Raw genomic sequence first — 2,500 nt, forward strand, 5'->3', positions numbered from 1 at the left:
TATATGCATATCTATATGCATATCTATATGCATATCTATAGACATATCTATATACATATCTATATACATATCTATATACATATCCATATACATATCTATATACGTATCTATATACATATCTATATACGTATCTATATACATATCTATATACATATCTATATACATATCTATATACATATCTATATACAGGCGACGATGGACTATCTGTCGGACTGGCTTCTTTTGCCCCAACTCTGGGAAGAGAAAATCTACGGCGCAATCAAGGAAGAGGCCAGCGAAGGCTTCACCGAAGAGACGTGTGTGGAAATGAAGGAAGAAAGCCTTGATTACGCAGATGAGGCGAGGGATGAAGTGAACGAGGCAATAATAGAGCATGGATTCCCTTCTATAAATATCTCAAACAGGAAGATTTTGAAAGAGACTCAAGTAATGGGATTGAAGATTCCAATGACGCATTGCCTGGAGCTCCATTTGTGGCTGAGGATTTTAGGCCCAAGGCGTCATCAAATGAGGATCAGGCGGCGCACAGGGAAGGCAATGAAGAGCTTAGAAATTATGATAGGAGAACGAAAAGTTTTGTTTGTGAAGTTTGTGGTAAGAAATTCCTTTGTATTGGCTATCTCACCAAGCACATGAGAGTACATACAAAGGAGAGGGCGTATAGCTGTGAGGTTTGCGAAAATACTTTTTCCCATAAACGTAATCTAGTAAAACATATGAGAGATCATACAAAGGAGAAGCCATATATCTGTGAGGTTTGTGAAAAGGCTTTCTCACAGAAACAACATCTAGTAATGCACATGAGAATACATACAAAAGAAAAGCCATATAGCTGTGAAGTTTGCGAAAAGGCTTTTGCACGGAAACAAAATCTAGTAACACATGAGAATACATACTAAGGATAAGCTATATAGGTGTGAAGTTTGCAAAAAGTCCTTCTCACAGAAACAGGATCTAGTAAGGCACATGAGAGTACATACAAATGAGAAGCCATATAGCTGTGAAGTTTGCGAAAAGGCTTTTTCACGGAAAGAAAATCTAATAAGGCACATGACAGCACATACAAAGGAGAAGCCATATAATTGTGAAATTTGCGAAAAGTCTTTTTCGCAGAAACAAAATCTAGTTAGGCACATGAGAGTACATGCAAGACAAACCTTTTAACTTGTGATGTAGACAGCAATGGATTCACTGAGAAAGGAAGTGACTTGTGGCTTAAGCAGCACATTCATTGACATTATTAATAAACGGTTATCCAAATACTGTAGGTTATGTTTCTTTCCCTTGGTGATAATGCTTAAAACTTTATATCAGAATGTTGCCTCTACAAGAGATTTGTGAAGAACCTCTTTACCGGAGAAGGCATCGCAAATTGGTAGGGAGCTGATGAGAGACATGAGGCAAGCAACATTTTTTACATTGCACTTTTTAAGAAAAAAAATATAAAACATGGAGCTTAATATCTCTTTAAAACCTCACATTTATAGCTAAACATACAAGCACTAAATATGCTCTGCCACATAGCCTGTGTTTGCTGTTCAGTAAAACTTCCTTCTGAATTTCTAATTGAATTCCTCAAAACTTCTAAACTGAATGTTAGGTTATGTTATTTCTTATGTCAAATCTATAGCACTTGTCTCCCCTAGTCGTGGAAGACATTAAGGTTTATTAAGACTCGAAACTTGTTTTCACGCTTTATGGCTAAGAAAAAACATTTTTATTTCATTTTATCATTATCATTATAATAATAACAATTATTATTATATATATTTTTTTTTGCTTAAGATTTCCTTTTCTATGTACGTAATATCTAAAGGCAAAAAAGTTAAAAAGGTTTTAACCCTCCCCCCTTCATTATGATCCTATACTACATTTGCAAGAAAGTTATGTGAGATTTCTTCATGATATATGTATATATCTTTCTTCCATTCGCTTTTTTTTTTTTTTTTTTTTTTTTTTTTGCGAAAATTCGTTTTAACGAAAATGCTTACAGTAAAATCCTTTTTTATGAGAAAAAATGCGTTATTGTATTTTCATTACTTCATTAGTTCGGAAAATGCTCATTTGTCTTCTTAAACTATGCATGGTTATACCCAATAACAATTTATTGCACACTTGAGGCTTCACTTGTCGAGGTGCTGGATATATAAACGTCAGGACTGATGATTTTACTTGCGACGCGTTACGTACATGTGTATTATTTCATGGGAAAAATATATTTTTTTCAGTATGGGCAATTTATATATGAATATATGTGTATATATATGTACACACACACACACACACATACACACACACACACACACACACACACATATATATGTATATATATATATATATATATATATATATATATATATATATATATATATATATATATATATATATATATATATATATATATATATATATATATACATATATATACATCAGAAAAAACGATGGAATGCCAATTAGAGCATTGTCTAGAGATGAAATAAGATATACTTCAATTAAGTAA

At 32.8% G+C, this 2,500-nt stretch overlaps 1 protein-coding gene and 1 pseudogene across 1 annotated transcript in view; both read left to right on the forward strand.

Moving 5' to 3' along the window:
- Positions 1 to 471, forward strand: part of LOC122245649 (uncharacterized) — a 4,641-nt gene extending 4,170 nt beyond the window's left edge. The window contains exon 2 of the mRNA XM_086531699.1: positions 190 to 471. Within this exon, the coding sequence (XP_086387825.1) occupies positions 190 to 310 (121 nt within the window). The 3' untranslated portion in view covers positions 311 to 471. The remainder of the gene's footprint in view (positions 1 to 189) is intronic.
- The window catches only part of LOC147467359 (uncharacterized), a 16,075-nt pseudogene continuing 13,925 nt past the window's right edge, over positions 351 to 2,500 (forward strand).

This window comes from Penaeus japonicus, unplaced genomic scaffold (genome assembly GCF_977035675.1).
Source record: "Penaeus japonicus unplaced genomic scaffold, GWHDUDI00000001_assembly GWHDUDI00000036, whole genome shotgun sequence".
Classification (NCBI taxonomy): Eukaryota; Metazoa; Arthropoda; class Malacostraca; order Decapoda; family Penaeidae; genus Penaeus; species Penaeus japonicus.